The sequence below is a fragment of the Lissotriton vulgaris genome, chromosome 7, assembly GCF_964263255.1.
Source record: "Lissotriton vulgaris chromosome 7, aLisVul1.2, whole genome shotgun sequence".
NCBI classification, from domain to species: Eukaryota; Metazoa; Chordata; class Amphibia; order Caudata; family Salamandridae; genus Lissotriton; species Lissotriton vulgaris.
Window position 1 is genome coordinate 697,980,191 of NC_141695.1, and position 22,466 is coordinate 698,002,656.

Below are 22,466 nucleotides of genomic sequence, written 5' to 3' on the forward strand. Positions count from 1 at the left end.
TTATTCATTTATTTAAGCTTATATCGCGCACAGCTACCCACAATGGGTTTCCCGGCGCCAGGGATAGACTATAGAAGAAAGGAGGGTGCATCACCTGACTTGAGGCCACAACCGACTATTGGCCACGCTTAGTAAAAAGCAGAGTCTTCAGAGCCTTACGGAAGCGGAGTAGGTTGGTCTCTGATTTTAGTGCCAGTGGGAGGGAGTTCCAATATTTAGGGCCCAAAGTAGAAAAGGAGCGGCCTCCCATTTTTGTCAGCTTCCATCTTGGCACTGTGAAGTTGCCAGAGTCCGATGACCTTAGTGAGCGCAGGGGTCTGTAGGGTTTTACCAGCCCTTGAATATAGGCTGGGGCGCTACCCTGCTTGGCCTTGAACATGTAACAGAGTGCCTTAAATTTAACACGTTCAGGGATGCTCAGCCAGTGAAGGTCACGCAAGGCGGCAGTGGCTGAAGTGCGTCTAGGGACGTTCTTTAGCAGGCGCGCAGCCGCATTTTGCACAACCTGAAGCACATGTATGGTGGCTTTATCTGCTCCCAAGTAGAGAATGTTGCCATAGTCCAGGCGTGATGTTACAAGTGCCTGGACTACGGTTCTGCGGGATGAGAGGGGGAGCATCCACAGAATCTTAAAAAGCCACCGCAACGTTGAAAAGCAAATGGCTGCAACCTAGTAGCCTGTTGCCTCATAGTTAGTCTGTCGTCAATAATGACGCCCAGGTTACGAACTGCAGTAGATGGTGTTGGCGCATTTCCCAGTTCAATGGGCCAATGGCGGGGACCCCGGAGATGTTTGTTCCGACCCAGAATGACCACCTCGGTCTTCTCCCCATTCAGCTTGAGACAGTTTCTCCGCATCCAGTCGGCCACAAGAATGAGGCCCGACTTGAGTGCGGAGATGTTGTTCTCGTCTCTCCCTGATAGGGAGAAGACAATCTGGGTGTCATCTGCGTAGGAAAACAGGGTTAGCCCAGCCTGTTCAACTATGGTTGCCAAGGGTTTAACATAAATATTAAATAATAAAGGGCTAAGGATTGAACCTTGGGGAACGCCACGGGTAGAAGGGCAGATGGTGGAAGCTGCTTTAGAAGAAAACACTTGAAAGGTTCGGTCGTTAAGGAAAGACACCACCCAGGCCAAGGCCTGGCCTGCCACACCTAGAGATTTCAGAGAGTCATTGAGGATGGAATGCGACACGGTGTCTGATGGAGCCTGATGTGATTCATCCTTCTGGATCCGCTAAGCAAATTGGGTATCCAGGGCACGCCTCTACTGGATCCAGTCCTTTCTGGGAAACCGGTCTCAACGTGTCTTCCTCCATTCTTTCATCTCGGATGAGAAACCCCTGCTCTGTGGGGTTCCCAAAGGCTCTGCCTTTAGTCCTCTCCTTTTTAATGTTTACCTATCACCTCTTACAACACTGATCGAATACTGCGGGGTGAGGGTGATCTCCAATGCAGACGACACACAATTGGAGTTTTCTTTTGAAGAGCTTTCTTTTAAAGAGCTCCAATCTGAAGAGATTGATTTTCCGCGGTGCTTGCAACTCTCTGCCACAGCTTTTTTCTTTCTGCTACTTGGGGGAATCCTTTTTAAAGCGGGGGAATTATTTTAAAATCTATACTGTTGGACCCGGCCCTTTGGGCAGGTTCACCCCTAGACTTTTTGCTTTTTCCTAGCCTGTTTCTGGAACCTGGTGTTGGTGATTCTAGGCCTCTGCGCACTTTTTTCACTGTGGTACAGTGTAAAGTGCTTGAGCTCTCTGTATGAAGAGTGAGTGACCTGCCCTCCCATAGGAATGAATGGGGAATATGTATGCCCATGGTAGTTCCTGTTGTGTGGGGAGTGCAGGGGTCGAGTTTGATATGTGTGAACTCGTGAGAATGAATGCTGCAAAATGATGTATGCAGCATGACTGTGTCTAGTCTAGAAGTACCACTTTTGGAAGTTGGCATAATTGTGTACGTTGGTGCTAGCGTGTGATTGGCTGGTGAGTCTGCCCAGGAGTGCCTGGACCTGCTGGTGGATGGACTGTCCGGTTTGAGTAGGACAGGGTCTGCAGGGTCTGCAAGGCCCCAGAGGAGGGGGTCTGAGTCAGCCGTGGATGAAAGGCCCCTCTGCTGTCAGGGATGGGAGGAAAGAGCGTCTGGTGGTGCCGGGCCGTGCCTGTCGGCCACCCTGCTAGCTCTCCTTCCTGACGGCTCACTGTCACCTCTGGCCCTGAAGCTGTCAGGAAAGACGAAAACCAGAAACATTCCAGCACTCAGGGTCCCTTGCACGAACTACTTCAAAGGCATTTCTGGGTATAAGAAGGGGATGAGTCTCCTTCCAGGTTGTTCTTGTTCTAGCTCTTGTGGTTGACTTGGATCTACCAGGGGTGGGCGCTGCCCAGCCCCTGGGTGCCTGGATTCCTGGACTCCTGGGGGACCCTTCTGCCCTGCCTGGGCTGAAGGGGGGACTTGGCTTTGCCCCTGGGGAAGCTCTGGGACCTTGGCAGCATGGAGAAGCTGCCTTTTCCTGGGGAGAGCGCTGGAGTTGATTTCTAGCGCCTGGAGGCGCTGTGCTTCCCCCTGAGCGCCTGGGAGCGCTCTGCCTGCTGTCTAGAGCTCTGGGGCGCTTCATTTCCCCCAAGCGCTTGAGAGCGCCTTCTCTGGACTTTGTAGCGCTTAGGAGCGCTTTTCCTGTGCGTTTATAGCGCTGGATGCGCGGAGGATTCCTGCCTGCAGTGATTTAATCAATTACGAGTGCCCACCTCGATCTGCCTTGTAGAAAAACAAACTACGAAGACAAATTTGGCATTTTAATTTTTTACCTGTAGTGATTTGTGTGTACCTGCTGCTAGTGACCCTTATCATCGCGTTCACCTTTTTTACGATTTGATCGCTCCCTTGATGTGCTAGGTGTGCTCATCTGTTAGAGCGAGCCACCGAAGAGCGGCCATCTTGGGAAGCGGTCTAGTGGTTGGCATTGCCTCTCCTTCTAAATGGAGGCGGTGCAAGCGCGCAGCTCGAGCACAGCGGGCGCGCCAGTGGCGCACCAAAGGCAATCCCGTCTGCGCCTGTCAATGCTAAGGACGCGCTTAGCGCCTGCCACCCTGCGCCACGCCTGGTGTATTCTAGGGACAAGCTTATATTGCTTAACAGCCAGAGTAATGGGAATCTGAGCACTAATGCAGACATTATACAGGGTAAGAACCCCTTTGGTACCTCTAATGTTAAAACCCTTACACATGGCCTGATTAATGTCAGATCTCTGCCGAAACATTACATGGAGATTTCTTATCTGCTGGAGGACTGTAATTTTGATGTCCTCTTTCTTACTGAGACCTGGACCCGGGCAGATAGTGAAGTGGAGCTCGGGCTTGTATGTCCCCCAGGGTATAAAATCTATCACAAACCTAGAACAGAGGGAAGAGGAGGTGGAATAGGCTAGATCTATAAGGAGATTTGGAATTTCTCCCCCCTTAGTGTAACAGATGTACCGGGGATGGAATCCTTAGGTTTCACCCTTTAAGGAACCAATGATGCTCTGTACTCCAGGTTACTCTGCTACAGGCCACCAGGAGGAGGTATTCTGGTCCATCAACCCCTAATTGATGCGATATACAGCCTATCGCACTCCCACTCAAAATTGTTGATTCTTGGTGACCTTAATCTCTGGGAGAACGGCACTTTAGACAAGGCATTAAATGATCTTTGCCAGGCCTACGAGAGTGTTAACCTTCATCAATTGGTCACACATGCCACTCACCAGAAGGGTCATGTACTCGACCTTGTGTTTGCAGACAAAACTGATATTGTTATGGAGTTACCGAAACAAGGTCAACAATGTAGCCACTCTTCTGCAGCTCGTGTTAGCAGAGTGTGGTCAAACATTTTTCAATGAGCAAATCTCCCACAGTTGGTGCATGAAAACTTTGCTATGCAGGATTCAGTGGAGGAGAACTATCTTAACCTCTGTAATCAGATTTGTAATTTATTGGACCAGTTAGTGCCATTAAAGATAGCCAAGACTGGCAAAAAGCCTTCTGCTCCGTGGTACAATGAAGAGCTAAGATTATTGAAAACTAGAGTTAAACAAGCTGAAAGACAATGGAGAAAGAAATATCTAGATGAGGATAAGGAAACCTTGAAGGATATGCTTCATGCCTATAAAATATCTATTGGCAAACACAAGCAAGGCTAAGTATCTTGAAGAGTTAATCCTTCAATCCCCCAATAAATCTCAAACTCTATTCTCTCTGGTCCGGGGATTATCTAACCCTGACTGCGCCAAGTCCTCTATCTAGGCCTCACAGGACTTGTGCGATGAGCTGTCTTGTTTTTTTTAGGATGAGATTAATAAAATCTTAATTGGCCTGAAACCATCAGCTGATGGAAAGTGTGATTCATGCACTCATCATATTAATTGGCTAAACAGCAATTCAACTAACAGGGAAAATCCATCTGCCCTGGGGCAATTTGCTATGCCCTCCTATGAAGACTTTGTTGTAATTGCCTCTATAATTTCATCAGGTTCTCCTAAGGATCCTTTGCTTCATAGGTTCTGGAAGCTGTTTGGAGATGAGCTTTTCCCGCTTCTCCATCAGATCTGTAGACAGTCCCCAACTACTGCTGTAGTGCCGGATTGTTGGAAGAAGGCAATAGTTTCTCCCTGACTGAAAAAGGCCTCTTTGGATCCACTAGTTCTGAGCAACTACAGTCCTATCTCCTTGTCACCCTACCCGGTAAAAATATTGGAAAGAATAGTGACTAAATTCCTTTCCAAACATGTGGAAGATAATCAGTTGATGGATGAAGTCCAATTTGGATTCCGCCCCGCACATGGGTTCGAAACCGCCTTGGTGGCAGTCCTCGACGACCTACGAATGCGGGCCAACAGTGGTTAGACAGTTTTTCTGGTACTGCTGGACATGTCGGCCGCATTTGTTACGGTCGACCACCAGATTCTGATTAGCAGATTGGGGGAAGGAGGGGTGGTGGGTAGGGCTTGTGATTGGATAGCCTCGTACCTTTCTAATAGGCAGCAGGCAGTGACACTGTCCCCTTTCATTTCTCAATATAGAGAGGTTAAACAAGGGGTTTCTCAGGGCTCGGCTATCAGCCCCATTCTGTTCAATCTCTACCTTCGTCCACTCATCTCCTTAATAAGAACCTTTGGAATCAATGTTATTAATTATGCTGACAACACTCAACTTTTCTTCACTCTTGAGGGCAATAATGCTGTGTCTAGGGAGAAGTTCCATAACTGTCTGCATCAAGTGGGAGTTTGGTTGAAATGGAACGCTCTACAGTTTAACAAAAGTAAAATTGAGGTTCGATGCTGCTCGGCAGGTAGTATTCAAAGCCCCCTTCCCAAAAATGTCTGGCCTGCCTCCTCCAATACTTCTTTGGTAACCGCTAATACAGTACGTAACCTTGGAGTACTGATGGATAGTAATCTCCAATTGGACTCCCAGGTGAATAAAACGGTTGGCACCTTTATGTCCCTTTTACGGGCCTTGCGTAAGATTCTACCGTTTCTGCCCTTGGACGCTAGAGCTCAGGTGGTTCAGTGCATAGTCTTGAGTAGAATCGACTATTGTAATGCTCTTCTCCTGGATGCACCGGCCTCCTTACTTAAGAAATTGCAGAGAATACAAACTATGGCTGCAAAACTTGCATTGAATCGGCCGTGGAGAGCGTCTTCTTCCATGGCGCTCAGGGACCTCCACTGGCTGCCGGTTAAACAGCGGATACAATTTAAGGCTCTCTGTATTGTACATAGGGCAGTCCATGGGATTGGACCCAGAGTGCTCCAGAGAAAATTCACTTGGTATGTGCCCACTCGAGCACTTCGCTCTTCCACGGCACACTTGATCAGGGTCCCAAAAATCAAGAGAGCACGTATGGGTGGCCGATCCTTCACTTTTACTGCCTCTAGATTGTGGAATGCTCTTCCTTTAGAGCTTAGGCAACTTAATATTCTGTCCAGTTTTAGGAAGAGGCTGAAAACCATTCTGTTTCCAAGAGCCTAGATTATGTCCCGTTTTCCCCCTGTTTTCTCTTCGACCCTGCTGTTCGGACAATCTAAGCCCCAGGATACCCTTTGGGTGACAGTTCAGCGCTATATAAAATTCCCTTATATTACATTACAAGAGCAGTCCGAAGCAGCTTTCTCTAACTTTAGAAACTGCTTGAGTATTATCTCGACGTGGATGTCATTCAACACTCTCAAAATCAACTTGGATAAAACTGAGGTACACTTTTTTTAACCAAACAACTCCAACCCCTCCGATGTTTAGGTGGTCGTCAGAGCTGGCCCCCCCTCCCAAGCCTGTCGATTCGGTGAGAAATCTCGGCTTCAGGTTTGATAATGAACTCTCTTGCAAAACTCAATTTAGACATGTGTCCTCCTCTTGCTTTGGGTAGCTCTGCTTGCTGCGTAAATTCCTCCACTTCCTTCCCCTGGAGTCCCGTAGGACGGTAATTCATGCTTTGATTACATCTCACCTGGACTACGCCAACAGTCTCAACAGTATCTTACAAGGCATCTGCAGAGAGTACAAAACGCTGCGGCCAGAGTGACAAGAACTACTTGACACTAGACAACGACCATTTGATGTACCCACTTCCTTTATAATTTCTTTATTGGAAGTGGCACTTCAGAGAAACTATTTTGTTTCCAATGGGCAGTATTACGAGCAATGTGGGGGCACGAGCATGGGAGCAGTTTTTGCTCCAAATTTGGCAAATATTTACATGAACAAGGTAGAAAATGATTTTGTACTATGTGATAGGAACCCTTTCTATGCCAGCATTAATTGCTGGTATAGATATATAGACAACATTTTTTTCATTTGGAGGGGGAATGAAGAGGAGTTTGAGAGTTTTGTTACATATTTGAATACTATTCAAACACATTTGACCTTCACATCTACCATACAGAAAGATACCATCCCATTCCTTGATTTAAATATCCAACATGAGGATAACAAACTATATACATCTCTTCATAGAAAACCTACCGAAAAAAATACTTTACTGTCATATAAAAGTCAACATCCTAGAGCATTGAGAGATGGATTGCCCTTTGGACAATTCCTAAGGATTCGTCGTAACTGTGCCCGTAGAGATGACTATCTGAAAGAAGCAGAAATATTGAAAAGTAAATTACTAAAAAGAGGATACCCCAATAAAATAGTGAAACAATCACTTAAACGTGCCTGGTACTACCCCCGAGAAGAACTTTTGATCACCAGACCGAAAGCCAAAATGGAGAAAATAGTGTGTGTGACCACTTCGGAACTCATACCAACAAGATCCGGAAGAATATTATAAAAAATTGGGGCATTATACAAAGCATTGATCCCTTGATTGAGGTGCCTTTGTTTGCATACAAAAGAGGAAAAAACTTGAAAGATCACCTAGTTAGATCTCCCAATGAAAGGATCACTAAGACAGGGGGCACATTAGAAACACTTTGGAATCTCCCACCGATTCTGGGCCACCATCCCTGTGGAAATTGTGTGATCTGTCCATTGACAGAAAAGACGAATATTTTCAAATTTGGGAACTTTGAACACACACTTAAGTTTTTCTCTAATTGCAATACACGCAATGTCGTATACTGCATTTGGTGCCCTTGTGGTCTGCCCTATATTGGGCAGACGCAACAACCAGTTAAGGCGAGAATAGGACAGCACCGCAGTCGCATAAGAAAGGCAGTTCTGACAGCTCCATTGGTATGTCACTTTCAAGAGAAAAATCACTCTGCAGATCAGTTGAAATGGCAAGTCATAGACATTGCAACAGTACCTGAGAGAGGAGGTGACATCTCACAAATATTACAACGACGTGAATGTCACTGGATTGATAAAGTCAATTCCATCAACGAGGGGCTTAACTCCGCTGATGAATGGAGAGGATTTGTCTCCACTTTGACAAATTGATTGCAGTAATTTCTCTAGCTGTACATCTCAGTACCAACAAGAGGTGTAACTACTCATTTGATTGTGTTCAAAATGTATGCGTATTATGGTTCATTGATCCTATAAAAGTACAACAATACAATTTGTATAACAATGTGTTCCTGAGATTTCTATAAAGTACGCTCATTTGATTGCAACCGAGATAATTATGCTAAATACTTTGGATTTGTGGTTATGTCTGCAATAATACATATGCAACTTTTATTATGGCTCAATTATGTTTTGACTAAATTGCGCAAAGTACCGATGTGTATACCAACCAGACCACGGTTTATTACAGAAAGAAGTTAAATTGACTGTTGCACAATAAGTTCGATTGTTGAAATATGTCCCGTGTTTTTTAGATTGGATAAACCCTCTTATCGGCATAGAACACAATTAATACTGAATACGTGACAAAATATCTTAAGAATTGGGACGCAATACATGCAGATAACACGACCAATGCTCTTTGATCACACAGCGGTAAACACCCGCCCTCCCGTATAGGATGCGCGCGCACACATCACGTTAAATACGCGATGACGCACTATACCCGGAACTCCGCTTTTACCATACAGACGACCGGGAAACTGCGATTGTGCTAATCCGTGTTCCATGAGCAGGTAAGCTCTGGGACACCCTTCCCCACACTATTACTTATTTTTCCCGCGATATAGTACCATTCTAATCGCAAGTCCCCTTATCACCAGGTATTATCCTGTTTCTCTGCTGCATCCAGAGTGAAACTCGTCTCCATTACCACGAGTACCACGAGAATCACAGTGGTAAGTGGGTTCCTCTATATCATCACTGACCCAGTTGGAGCGTTTTTTCCTATAGCACGTGCTATATATTTTTTAACAAATGTCATATCTTGTTTCCCAACAGTGCCCGGCTGGGTATACTGTAAGTCTAATTTAATTATTTCATCACGCATGGGTTGCGTTGAGTTGAGACACCACGAGGTAATAATTCCCCACTTTGGGTCTACACATAATTAATTATTACAGCAACTACACATATTAATATCACTTTCACCTTTCCCCTAGATGTCCCGCACTGTTTAGTCCTGACGAGACCTCCATCAAGCAGGTCGAAACGCCGTCGACGCTATAGGGAAGGAACCCTTTAAGCACAGTGATCTATGATTTTAGATAGTCACTGCTAGCAATTACTGTATTATATTGCTTGGTCATTCCCTTTGTAAATATCCATAACGCAAAATTGTACAGATCACCTATTATTTGTGTTTGTTCTGTCTTTGTTCACGAAATCACTTGGGACTCACTGCACTTCCTTGTACATACAACTTTTTGCATATGTGTTGCTGTTGTAAATATGGACACTTACATGAGTTGAAATATAAGATGTCTATCTTATAAAATTTGCATATGTGTGCTTCTTTCCTTGCCAAACCCTTATCTGTTACAAGTTAATATCGCTTATTTAAGCTGTTTAATATCGTATATTGTACAAATTGTTATGCCACAGGAACCATTATTCTTTGTATAAACACATTGCCCTGGTTCCGCTGTGAGTAGGGTCCCCTTGTTCCCCCTTTTTCGCAGTTTTAGCAAGAGGCTGAAAACCATTCTGTTTCCAAGAGCCTAGATTCTGTCCCGTTTTCCCCCTGTCTTCTCTTCGACCCTGCTGTTCGGACAATCTAAGCCCCAGGATACCCTTTGGGTGACAGTTCAGCGCTATATAAAATTCCCTTATATTACATTACAAGAGCAGTCCGAAGCAGCTTTCTCTAACTTTAGAAATTGCTTGAGTATTATCTCGACGTGGATGTCATTCAACACTCTCAAAATCAACTCGGATAAAACTGAGGTACTTTTTTTTAACCAAACAACTCCAACCCCTCCGATGTTTAGGTGGTCGTCAGAGCTGGCCCCCCCTCCCAAGCCTGTCGATTCGGTGAGAAATCTCGGCTTCAGGTTTGATAATGAACTCTCTTGCAAAACTCAATTTAGGCATGTGTCCTCCTCTTGCTTTGGGTAGCTCTGCTTGCTGCGTAAATTCCTCCACTTCCTTCCCCTGAAGTCCCGTAGGACGGTAATTCATGCTTTGATTACATCTCACCTGGACTACGCCAACAGTCTCAACAGTATCTTACAAGGCATCTGCAGAGAGTACAAAACGCTGCGGCCAGAGTGATTTGTAAAATTCCTTTCCGCCATTCGATTACCCCCATTTGAGGAAGTTACACTGGTTGCCGGTAATCAAGCAAATTGAATTCAAGGCCCTCACTCTGGCATTCAGAGCCTTCTGGGAACAAGGTCCAGGATACCTTAGAGCTAGACTCAAGAACTATCATCAGGATCAGACCCTCAGATCCAACCACTATCATCTTTTAGCTATCCTCCGTTTTCGCAAGTCTAGAATGGGTGGTAGATCCCTTGCTATCATAACCGCCAAACTCTGGAATGCCCTGCCACTACCCCATGGCTCATCTGAGTCAGAACCTATCTTTCGTCGGGCTCTGAAAACCTGGTTGTTCTCCAACTTCTAGCTCTCTTATCCGTACCTGCCATCTGCCGTCTGCCTCAGCACTGGGACACCCCTATTGGGGGTAGCTGTGCGCTTTATAAGCTTCTGAATAAATAAATAAATGGAGTCAGATTTTAAAATTCGGATAGCCTGCCAATCAAAACGGTGCTGTAACCCTCCTCTGCTATGTAAACAGTTACTACTACTGCTATTTACTTTCTACACACACAGGGAGTGGGCAGATTCCCAAACAGGACATTGGTCCACACTTCCAACTTCAGCAAGGATTGCTTGATGCACGACCATAATGCTACAGACAAGCTGTAGCTATAAAGAAGCTTGAAATGTATGCTTTCAATGCTCCTTCTTCTGTTTCAGGAAGAAACAAATAGTCACACACCAAGGGGAAAAATCCCCCGCCTACCTGGGTCATTGTGACGAGGGGGACCCGGACTCGGGCCCCCCTGGCCTGCCTATTCATGTGTCTCCTCTCTCTATGCAAAAAACACAGTTGATGGACAGAATGTAGAACAATGTCATACATTCACCCCAGTACAATGATCTGGGCCTAAATCCATTGTTTTTTTGCACTCCACTGATGAAGGCTGACAGCCAGAAACCGGTCCTTGGATGCTTGATTCCGGTCTGGGAAAGACATGGCTTGGTAGTTCGGACTGGACTGTTCCCATGAGGCACAGGGTCAGAGCTGATTTGCATATAGCCAGTGTCTAACCCAGGGTGGTGTGGAGTGCAAAACAACGATGGATTTAGGCCCAGATCCTTGTACTGGGGTGAATGTATGACATTGTTCTACGTTCTGTCCATCAACTGTGTTTTTTGCAATTTTCACCCCGAGTGTGCTGGGTGTACTCAGACGTGAGTCCCAGGCTCTCCACACCACTGGAGTCAAGCTATCCCAGCTGATGAAGGCTGACAGCCAGAAACCGGTCCTTGGATGCTTGATTCCGGTCTGGGAAAGACATGGCTTGGAAGTTCGGACTGGACCCATGAGGCACAGGGTCAGAGCTGATTTGCATATAGCCAGTGTCTAACCCAGGGTGGTGTGGAGTGCAAAAAAACGATGGATTTAGGCCCAGATCCTTGTACTGGGGTGAATATATGACATTGTTCTACATTCTGTCCATCAACTGTGTTTTTTGCAATTTTCACCCGAGTGTGCTGGGTGTACTCAGACGTGAGTCCCAGGCTCTCCACACCACTGGAGTCAAGCTATCCCGGCTGATGAAGGCTGATAGCCAGAAACCGGTCCTTGGATGCTTGATTCCGGTCTGGGAAAGACATGGCTTGGTAGTTCGGACTGGACTGTTCCCATGAGGCACAGGGTCAGAGCTGATTTGCATATAGCCAGTGTCTAACCCAGGGTGGTGTGGAGTGCAAAAAAACGATGGATTTAGGCACAGATCCTTGTACTGGGGTGAATGTATGACATTGTTCTACATTCTGTCCATCAACTGTGTTTTTTGCAATTTTCACCCCGAGTGTGCTGGGTGTACTCAGACGTGAGTCCCAGGCTCTCCACACCACTGGAGTCAAGCTATCCCGGCTGATGAAGGCTGATAGCCAGAAACCGGTCCTTGGATGCTTGATTCCGGTCTGGGAAAGACATGGCTTGGTAGTTCGGACTGGACTGTTCTCATGAGGCACAGGGTCAGAGCTGATTTGCATATAGCCAGTGTCTAACCCAGGGTGGTGTGGAGTGCAAAAAAACGATGGATTTAGGCCCAGATCCTTGTACTGGGGTGAATGTATGACATTGTTCTACATTCTGTCCATCAACTGTGTTTTTTGCAATCCTCTCTCTATGCAGCACACGGAGACGTGGAAAACCCCTGACGTCATCGGATGCCGTCCCTTGTTGGACTCGGAGGAACCCTACGGCTTTAAGTAGGCGGATCCGGATTTGGGACACACCCTCTATTCCACGGTAAAACCCGTTCCTGAATCCACACAGGTGTGCGAGACACCCGGAGGTGGAGAAGGAGACTGGTGGCGAGAGAACGGAGCGGAGTGGTATTCGAGTGAGGAGAAGGAGCGGAGGACAGAGGAAGAGTACAAGCAGGAAGATCGGAGGATGGAGGAAGAGTACAAGCAGGAAGATCGGAGGACGGAGGAAGAGTACAAGCAGGAAGATCGGAGGACAGCGGGACCGAGGGAGGAGACGACGAGGGCGGAGAAGGCAAGAGACCGAGACAGCGACTACCGCAACAAGCCAGGAGGCCAACGGGATAACGCATCGCCCAGCCACACTTCCCGCGAAGTGTGGCTAGACCAGGTGCGGTCACGATTCAGCGGGTGGGCGGGCCGTAAATGGAACAAACCTCCCTGAGGACACACCCGACTCCCTCTGCATGTAACCCCCTCACTTGGTGCTGACACTAGCCCTGGGTAATGAGTTGCACGTGAGATATCCTCACCCCCTTTGCCTGTGTGCAAACACCACGTTAAGAACAGCCTGACTCAGGTGTACTATTTTTTTTTCTTTACCGGTATCGGAAACCCTCGAGACGGCGGAGAGACGGCCTACAACTCCCAGGAGGCAGTGGGAACGGCGGCCGGGAGCAGGGAGAACCACTACGGAAGAGACAGACAACCCCCTTCCGTTCTACCGAGTGCCTGTCCAGAAACGAAGACTGTACAAAGTAATAAAACCCTCTTTACCCAGAACACCTTTGTCAGCGAACCTTTTTGAAAGCCCTCCCGAAACCCCACAGTCATTAACTTTTTGTTTTTCAATAATAAACTCAGCAGTGATCTCTAAATTTAGCCGATGTAATGTCCTACACCACCGTTGCTAGCAGAGCACTACCCCTCAAAATCGAGAACTGGCCCTATATTTCAAAATTAACTGTTGCATTATAGCAGTGTTTTCTCAGCAGTTGCAGTAGGGGTGGCTGCCATATTTTCAGAATGGATATCTGTCTAACATAAAATCACATACATTGAATCAAAATGGAAATCATACTTGGCTGCAGTTATCCTGAAAATCATTTGTTTTAAGACGAACAGACATCTACATTAATTTCCTAAGTACGACACAAAAAGTATGACTTTGTTCCTACTCATTGTTATCATACAAAACCAGTATAAAGCAGAAAGCAATGGTTAGACTTGCAAAGAAGATGGCGTGGTAGTTTATTTACAACATATTATAAGGAATCGTTAGTAGCACAAAATAAATAAATTATAGGAGAAAACACAACAATTAATTGGAATTTAACAGTAGATATGAAAGGCCAGTTCCTCTTTGTAGATGTGCAATCTGTTGCAGCAGTATGCATCCCAAAACTTGGTCCATTTCCAACGGCGGTGCCCATAAGATGTATAAGCTAAAAATAGTTATTGATCAAACTGTAAACACAAGAAATTACACAATACTTTTGTTACACAACATAGCCTAAGGGCCCCGAAATAAATGCATTTTGAACGGTGACATCGAAAAACAAACAAATAAGAGCAGCATAACAACAATTTGTTCCAAGTATGTTAAACCAAATAATTTTAAGAGTGCTGCAGCCTCGTGGATGCATTGACAGCTGAGTACACCAAACAACCGTGGCTGTAAAAGTTACTTTTGAGATGGCACAGTAATAAAGGGTTTATTATGGCACATTCTACAGAAAGTTAATTATTGAAAACAGACTGCATTTTAACGCTGTCTTGAAAATATGTATTAAAAAACAAAAATGAGCACAGTAGTGATCCATCTAGCAATGACATGTGGTGGCTCTGGAGCGCCAGCAGCTCCGCGCCTTTGTCCTATAATTGAGTAGTCTCTTGTTGAGTAGCACCTTTACATCTACAAGTATGGTAGCTTCTTACATCCAGGTTTCCAGTAGCCTTTTGGGTCCACTCACCTAGAGTTGCTGTCCCAATTTTTGAAGTATTGTCCGAATGCTTACAAACGGTCGTTGAAGAAAACAAAATAGATTAAACCGTTCCCAAATAGACACGAGGTTGTGTACACATAACTGGAAGTTGAATAAAGACAGAAAAGAAGACTTTATACATTTTCGATAAAGAATAAGTACAACATTGAAAATTAAATGTTTAGAAGCAGAACTGGAGTAATCATGACTTAAGCTACAGTTACATATCTACAAATTCATTCAAAGCAAATTCCGAATTGTTGGGACATAAGGAATAATGACCTACTATGGCTAAGCATGATAGGAAAAATCTAACATATACTAATCTAGACATCTCTACATTATCTAAGTTAACAAAAATAAAGTTAATTAAAATACACACTGCAATGTGTGGAGTGAATGTACCAAAATATTTGCGCTCAAGCCATTACAATTCTTTCTTCAGGGAACAGAATTTCCTAAACAAACATGAACGATCATGTGCACAGCTACAAAATTGTGGGTTTTCAGTGCCTAAAGCAAATTGCTTCATACAACCTTGTTCCAAAGCAGGTGTATCTACATTTCAGCTAAGGCATGCACTGCTATATTCCTTTAAGATAAAATTAAAATACTGTTTTTTTAGCCTGCTGAAGTAGAAGAAAGAAGGCATTTTCATTGGTATACATTTTTGGGTTAAATTGGGTGCATGCATTTATGTCGCGCTAAGTTATGTTTCCTTAAGAGTGCTTAAGTAAGCACTACAAATAGAGACGTCAGATCGAATTGAGAAAAAAGGAAACTCTCACACCCAAACTTACAAATAACTCAGCATTCTTTTGAGAAATTCTAACAAAACTAACAGCGCACACTTTCCAACTAAAGACAAGAATCTCTCAAAAAGTCTTTCTTTTTGTCAGCAATATCACGAGTTAATTATTTATAGTACATTATGCAGGATTTTGAGGAAAGAAATTATTCCACCTAGTATCATTAATAAACAGAGTAGTGAAATTTGTAAAAGTGTATTTGCCCAAAAATCATGAATTGGACGAACACATTTTCAGACCTTCTATTTTATCCCTGCACTGCTCCACAAACAGGTCCAGCTTTATTCACTAAATGTTAACGGGCAGTTTTGTTCCTTTGCCAGGCAGTTTTATTCCTCTACGCTGAGATTGTCAACAGTGGTGGTTAACAGTGCAAATGTGACTAATAGTGCTTGTTAGCCACATACCTATATGTCCACTAGGAAGTGGAAAACAATCAACAACATAGGTATTATCATTAACATTATTACAAAACAAATTAGCACCGCACCTCTGATTTTATCAACTCTGCTCTGCCCAACATTAAGTGATAATTAATTTGCTCACTGACTGGACTTCGTTCATACAGCACAAGAAACCATATCTCAAACAGGTGTTTCTACTTAAGGACAGTGAAAAGTGTGGGATGTTTCAGCACTCCAAACCCTAAAGGTAGGGCCTGCTTCACAAAGGTAAACTTACACTCACAGAGAATTCTTCACATAAAAAGACAGACTTGTCCTATCTTTATATGAGAGGAGATCTCTGACGAGACTGCGTAAACTATTAACTTGAGTACCAAAAAAAACATATACAAAAGAAAATGTTTACCATGTAAATAGGCCCACAGTGAACTGTTTTTATCCTAAAGCTTCAGTAGTTATTAGCTACTATCCGATCTTAATAGTCTCAAATGTTTTTTTAATTTTATCCCAGTCGCAAAGAATTACTGGTGGGTAATAATTGAGAAAACTTTATACATGTATAATAGAGTTTTGGTGAAGATAGTTTAACGTTCCAGCATTGCATGCAGAGGCACCAGTTTCAGGACTCTATTTTAATTAGGAACACTTTGTATGCTGTGGCTTAACGAGGTATAGTCTTTACAGTTTATTTTTGGGGAGCAATGACGAAGAATCCATAGAAGAAATACAACTGTTCAGCCTGAGTAGGGACTATGGAAAATAGGATTTTGTGCTAACACCGTCAACGTCCCTTCTATGCAGCGATAAGTTACAAATCAAGTTGAAAAAAGACAAGTATTGTTGCAAACTACAAACTATTACAGAATGATTTTACAAAATATTTGTGGTGTTTTCTTTTCTGCAACTTTATCCTTCCCCTCCCAAAAAACACATCAATGATTTACAAATTGTCACTCAACAGCATAAAGACATATTAACCAAACGTGGAGCAAGGTGACAAAAAAGGATAGTTGTTAAGAGTGAAATTAAATAATAACTAGATGTTTATGTCAAACTTTTTGATAATGTTGCGTTATTTATATAACATGAGAACAAATGCACCCAAAATTTCAGTTAAGTGTAAGAGCAGGCACTGATTTTGTTGGGCACTAACTTCCCAATTCGAACATTACTTTTACCATTCATTGTTTAGAGAGGGAGCCACTCAGCTATCTAAGAGCTCACATCGATTAAACATTATCACAAGCAGAATCATGCTATCATGCTGGAAAGACCTAGCCTATACAACATATGTGTTTATTTCTCAGGGTGAAAGAAAATACTAAACAGCAAATGTTTTTTATTTGAACAGTAACTACATTTTTGCTTTTGAGCTGTAACTTACTCCCTGAGGTCAGTATCTATAAATGTCACTTTTGCCATGCTAGCATTAACTAAGTGCCCTTGCAATCCAAATGTGGCATATTTAATATTTCATCTACACCAGGTATGTTAGAAGGTTTAATCTCAAACCCAGGTGTTCACCATCGATCAGGCGGAACAAATGTAAGGAGAGTGGAGAGTCAATTGGTGTCCTCAAACAGCAAACCTTGGACACTGCACTTGGAAGTACCCGAGCTGTTCTAATGTAGAGAAGGAGGAGACATCCCTCTTTCCACCTCACTCGGAGAAAGATGTACGCTTCACCTGTAGAAAGAGTGGTGTATAGTGCCAGTGGAGGCATACACTCTTTAAAAATAATGTGCTTTTTAATGTTGGAGCACGGAGAGCCACCATCCCAGGGAGGTGCATCTACAGTTATGAGAACAGTCAATGCTCCACTCCTCTCACTTGTGCATCTATAGTACTCGTCACCCACCTGACATTTTACATAACATTGATTCACTGGGTAAGAAAAAAAAATAAAAAATCAAGACAATCGTGGGCTTCTGTATTGGAGGAGGGATGGCATCTGGTTAGCAGACAAGCTGAACCTGCAGCTGAGGTGTCATTGTGAAGGAAGTGACTGCTTCTAAATGCTCTCAGATGAGCTTGCAATATTGGAAGAGGATCTTTCAGACACTATGGCAGAGAAGTCACTGTTATTATTGGAGGTGGCAAATAGTGTTCTCTTTCGGTGACTCAAAAAAGAATATGGATTTAGAAAACACAATAGTAAAAGCATAAGAGGGGCACAGTGAGAATCATGTAACTCCTCACGTGTGATATTACCTTGTCAGAATATCTCCCAAAACTTTGGCCCCTTTAAAATATGCTGAGTTAAAGTTTAATTGACTATAAATTTAGGCACTTGAGCACAAATAAATGTGATAATGACTGCCCTCAGTGTCCCAAAAGAAAAGAGGTTGCGGAAGAAACAAAAGCCCCTACTTAGAAACACTTTAGAATAAGCAGGATATGTGACTCATGGAAGCCAGTGCTGCTTACCAGCTTCCCTGTGATTTTCTAGTACATACCAATATCATCTTCAATAATGTAAAGGGAAATAAACATTCAACAATACCACTATGCTACAACAGTTATACACTTGGCTTCATTTTGAACAGCATAAAAATAGCCTATCAATTGTTTATATTAAAAACATAACTGATATACGTTCCATTAATAGAGCATCCGCCTGTGCTTATGACACACTCATTTCCGAGGTTCTCCTTGGCCCTGGACTGGAAAGGTGGGAGACGATCAAGCATCGCAAAGGCATTGCAGATAAGAAATCAGCCAGAAGCAAGAAAAATACAAAAGCTTCAGATATCTTCAAAGAGACGGTGTCCCTTTTCAAAAGCAAACAAATCGATCAGGGTGGCATACAAGATTTTAAAAAAAAGAAAATTGAAAAGCAGGCATACTCCAATCGATATGGTTGCATAAGAACACTAATGCGGAATATTCACAGGAGAAGACATCTTTTTTCAAATTCTGTGCAAATAGAAATACCCCCATTAGCCTTTAAACCACGTACATTCCACAGCGCACCTCCACGCCTTACAACTTTCGTCTTGTGAAATTTTAAAGTGCCTGTTGGCTAGGCCTCAAATCCTGAGTTGCAATAGACATTATACAATATTCTGATACAAATGGCTGCCACGGTAGGAGTGACCAGCAGGTGAATGTGAGAGTCGAATGGCAATATTAAAGCTCCTGGCCACAGATTTCTTTGAAAGATGGTATGCAATGCAATCACATACACAAGAGGTTTACCTATGGCATTCACTGCTTGGTCAATCTGGTATCCCCAATATGACTTGAGGGGGAGCAGCAGTCATGTCCTGCCAGAGCCAAGTGTGAACATGCTACTCTAGGACCCTTGAGATTGTCTCACTCATCTTGGGGAATTTCACATAGAAAAGCGAGGTATAGTGAGGGAAGTGGGGACTGTAAATGGGAAATCTGAAGCCCACCTATTATCTGCAGTCCGGGAATCAGTCAATAGCTGCACATTTAAATGATGTAGGCAAAATAGCTAACCAGGAAAGATCACAAATTTACTGTTTCTTATACATGGTGCAGCATGACTGTATCGGACTACAAATGAAGGTCTAAGATCTCAATTCACCAACACAAAGAACGTTTAAGTTAAAGGAAAGGCGCTGCCCATTACAATCTAGGAGCTGGTTTATATCAGATTAAATGAGGGCAAAAAGTAGGAATATGCCAATATGATACAAGATTTTGGAAAATTGGCCTAAGAATTCCGTACAATTGGGCATAGAGCATATTATTAAATCATGCACTGCAGGTTGTGTTGTAACTATGGGGTGAACTGCACAGGATCGGTAAAAAGCGTTGATACAATTTGGAAAGTTTGATATGATTGTCTGTATAGCACCCTATATTGGAATACCCTGTTTTAGGACACAATATGATGGTCATGATTACACACTGAGTTAACCAATTACCTGCTAGGGCCATGAAGTCGAGAAAAGTCAGACAGACAGCTACAGAGGTGGTCAGGGTGCTGGGAAGAGGACTGGAAAGTCTCTGATAAAATAGGATCTTTCCACCGAAGACTGGCATTTTCTAGTGCAGCGAAATCCAACTAAAATGATTGGGACAGTAGCACAAATATACGAAAGACCCAGGCTATGTAATGCCTTGAAGACGAGGACACTGAATGTGACCATACATCTGAACAGGTGCACATGCAACTCACTAAGCATGTGTAAGTAAAAGAAATTGTCCTTATAATTAAAAAAATTACTTTAGCTAACTTTTCTACTGATTAGTCATACTGGATATCACCAAAGTGAGTTTCAGGATAAAATGATAAAAGGGGGATTTTCCAACTCAACATGTTACAGAGTTCAGGTTGGCCACTGCATATGATCTTTCAGAAAACCAGGCTTAGTTTTGGATCTCTTTGCCATATTCGACTTTCCTGCATTACACATTCAACCTGCTGTTTCAAGGCGGACATCCCTGACAACCGTTAAACAGCACTTTCAACGATCGAGTGTCAGGACTCACCCCACCAAAGACATTCCCCACAGGCACGAAAGGGAATGTAATAATGTCAGGTATTACTGGTAAGGAGCTTCCAATCAACATCAAATGACCACACCACCTTCCTCACAGGAAGCAAAGTGCAGAATGACATTGAAATTACCAAATATTAGTAAACCAGTGTCATGCACAAGACATCGGATAAGTTACTTTCTCAAAAGAACCAACCGTTTGTGCAGGAACCCTGTTGTTCAAATAGATATGCCAAATGCATCAGACTAGCAAAGAAAGGCCTTGCAAGAATAAAATATTTTCCTACCATCTAGTGCCCAAGGGAAAATTCATAAGTAGCGAAAGACCTTGTATGACAGTACCTCCAAATACAAGGTCTATCCTTTTAGTCTAAATACTTATTTACATGTATCCCCCAAACTAGGCTGGTCACAGATGGTTTTATTCATATCTTATTAACATGTGCCATATGGCTTTTCAGTTTACTTTGGGCGTCAAATATGAAATACTCCTTGCATGCACTTATCTAAAGAGCTTAAGGTACATGTTTTTCTTAATGAAGCAGTCTTTCTAGAATAGCAAGTTCCTAAAAACAGATTGGAAAGGAAATAGTTACTCCTGCTTTGGCAGAGATGGCATCGATGGCTTGGTTGGTGAAAACATGCTGGCTAGACTTCGAGATGGATATTTCTGTGATGGGTCTGGAAGAGTGAGAGTCTCAGGGGCAGATTTCTTCCGAGGCCGATCCTTGGGAACAGAGAGAAATTCAGGTGCGTCTGTGGACAGCGGCGTAGATGGAGCACTCGAGGGAGCGCTGCGGGTGGAAGAAGGCAGGGAAATGTCACTTATTGAGATGGCAGGGGGAAAAACGCCAATCTTCTTGTTGGTCGCTTCTTGTGTGGCTCGCTCAAACTCCCGGACTTCATCCATCGTCATGTCTTCAACAAGAAAGGAAACACAAAGTACAATGATGACTTTGACAGAACACATTTCATAGACATTCATTTGGCATCATTTGACCTATATTTACAATTGCGTCCATTGCTGTTTTACAGGACACATTCTCATGCATCATTGCTTTCATATCATTTCCTATCATTAGGAACCTGATGGAAACTACACATTAGGAGAATTGAATGATATTAGAAAAAAGGCTCCTCTTTGAGACTAAATAGGTTTTCGGAGCTCATAACCAGGTCTTCTTAGTAGAAGAGAATAGATATCAAATCAAAACTGTGTACTTTGATGGGTCAGAAACTGCAATCTTGAGTTATTAGTCTGCTCCTTTTGGAGAATTTAGTGTGCACTGGCCATACAATAATGGTACAGTATATGTCCCATTTAAACACCTTAAAAAGATTTGATGGAGAGAAAAATATATATTAACTATTGCTGCTAAATGTCAAATTTTTTGATCTGAAGTCTAGATTTAGGCATTGGAGAGTGATGTCATTTCTGGGTGACAAGTTCGAACTGAAGAATATCTTGAATCAGATGTGGGCTTAGTCTAACTGATATAACAGCACAGATACAAACTACAGCATTTTAACAAGAATAACAATTATTTAACCAGTAAATATCCGTTTGTATCACATACAGGGCTGCACAATGCAAATCACTGCTTCAGCCGTAAGAGAAGGAGAACAAAAAAAATATCACATTCTAGTTGTAAAATAAACATATTAACATAACACTAAAACACACGAGCTGCACTGAACAGAAACCTAAAATTGGTTAATACAATTTCAGTTGTTAAATAAATAATACATTTTAATTTTGTACCTAAAGTCTTCACATGCAAAATATGGTTAGAAAAAAGGTTGGTCTTGGCTAACATGAGTGCCTAATTGTAATGTGTTAAAGTAATCTGACTGGCTAATTTTATCTATGTGCATATATCGATAAGCAGAATATTTCATGTTTGTAGTACCTATAGACCATGGGTGGGATGACTACCCCCTAATTAGAGTGAGGAGTATAAAGTACCATTAATCGAACACAACTACATGGCAGTAATTGAAGGGGTAAATTAATTTGTAAATGCCATTTTACTGATGAGGAAAACACTGTAAACATTAAACTAAAATATGTTGCTTTATATTTTTTGACAAACATAATTTACCACCACTTCAAACCCCTACACGCTAAAACATACATAAGCTTTAACCTGCATTTCACTGGGCCATCAAGCCATAAATTAAGCTGAAAAATACATGTATGTTTTGTTCTATTTGTGGGTTACATCAATATGCTTTTCCAGTTTTGTGAAATACCTTTTTTCTTTTAAAATGTTTTTCTCTTGTCTTCGTTCTGAGGAGGTGTCTTAGGATTAACTCTATTTAACTACACTTGTTCTTCTAGCTTGTATTTAATCTTTTTTAATTGGTGCATTAAGAGATTGGGTGGCACCTGCATCAATCGCATGCACAACATATAATCTCCTCACGTGGGAGGTGAGAGAGAAAGCTGG

At 43.0% G+C, this 22,466-nt stretch overlaps 1 protein-coding gene across 1 annotated transcript in view; it reads right to left on the reverse strand.

Annotated features, from left to right (window-relative positions):
* Positions 1-13,580: 13,580 nt before the first annotated feature.
* The window catches only part of PITPNC1 (phosphatidylinositol transfer protein cytoplasmic 1), a 1,164,518-nt gene continuing 1,155,632 nt past the window's right edge, over positions 13,581-22,466 (reverse strand). Inside the window, exon 10 of the mRNA XM_086930932.1 lies at positions 13,581-20,934. Coding sequence (XP_086787058.1) covers positions 20,929-20,934 — 6 coding nt within the window. The 3' untranslated portion in view covers positions 13,581-20,928. The remainder of the gene's footprint in view (positions 20,935-22,466) is intronic.